Here is a 786-nt window from a genome sequence, read left to right as displayed (position 1 = left end):
AACAAACTATTTCTGACAACTCTATCCCGTGTCAAATTTGGGCGTGATTACAGAAATGGTTCAAAGATACTTGTAGGGGAAGGGAAGAAATGGATGAGGGATGTCTGACAAACAGAACATACCAAATATATGCCTTGGCTCTTAAGGAAACCAAACTATGAAACCACTATTGAGGCTCAAGCACAGATACAGTCTGAAGAGATGCAAAGATTCCAGAGAAAGAATACTGTAAGGTAATCAAAGAGTGACCAAATTTATTTATTAATGCTTATGTCCATGTAATTTTTCAGAAATTTCCCTTGTCATATTAGTTTGTATGGGAAACTATAAAAGGGCATGATATCACACACATCAAAGCAATTCAGGTCTGAAACATGTCTAAAATATTCATACTAGACAGGAAATCATGACAGGGAATATCCAGAAATTTTAATATAAAAATGAAATAGAGAAGGCATTTCAAACACTTTTTCATCATCCAAATTGAAAACACTTACCAGTTTATAGCATATTGCAAATGCAAGTAGATAGGTTTCTTTGTTGAAAGGTATACCTTGTTTTTTCATTTCTACCAGAACTTCCAAAGCACCTATCAGAAGTATATTAGTGTTACTTCACAAATTTAAGGCTGTAACTTCAGGAACTGAAGAGAAAAAATTCAACATACTATGAGCTCTATAAGACTATTTCAAAATAGGAATGTAAAATGAAATACATTATTTAAAAAAAATTAAAATTAAAAAAGTTTAATTTAGGGTCAATTGGATATAAATATTTCTTCCCAGC

At 31.8% G+C, this 786-nt stretch overlaps 1 protein-coding gene across 1 annotated transcript in view; it reads right to left on the bottom strand.

The window, feature by feature from the left end:
- Positions 1 to 786, bottom strand: part of PTCD2 (pentatricopeptide repeat domain 2) — a gene marked incomplete at its 5' end in the record, with an annotated part of 12,260 nt that overhangs the window by 5,171 nt on the left and 6,303 nt on the right. Inside the window, one exon of the mRNA XM_009071630.1 lies at positions 498 to 589. Within this exon, the coding sequence (XP_009069878.1) occupies positions 498 to 589 (92 nt within the window). The remainder of the gene's footprint in view (positions 1 to 497; positions 590 to 786) is intronic.

Source organism: Acanthisitta chloris, unplaced genomic scaffold, assembly GCF_000695815.1.
Source record: "Acanthisitta chloris isolate BGI_N310 unplaced genomic scaffold, ASM69581v1 scaffold2513, whole genome shotgun sequence".
NCBI lineage: Eukaryota > Metazoa > Chordata > Aves > Passeriformes > Acanthisittidae > Acanthisitta > Acanthisitta chloris.
Note: the sequence above shows the minus strand (reverse complement) of the source record. Positions and strands in the feature narration are given on the sequence as shown.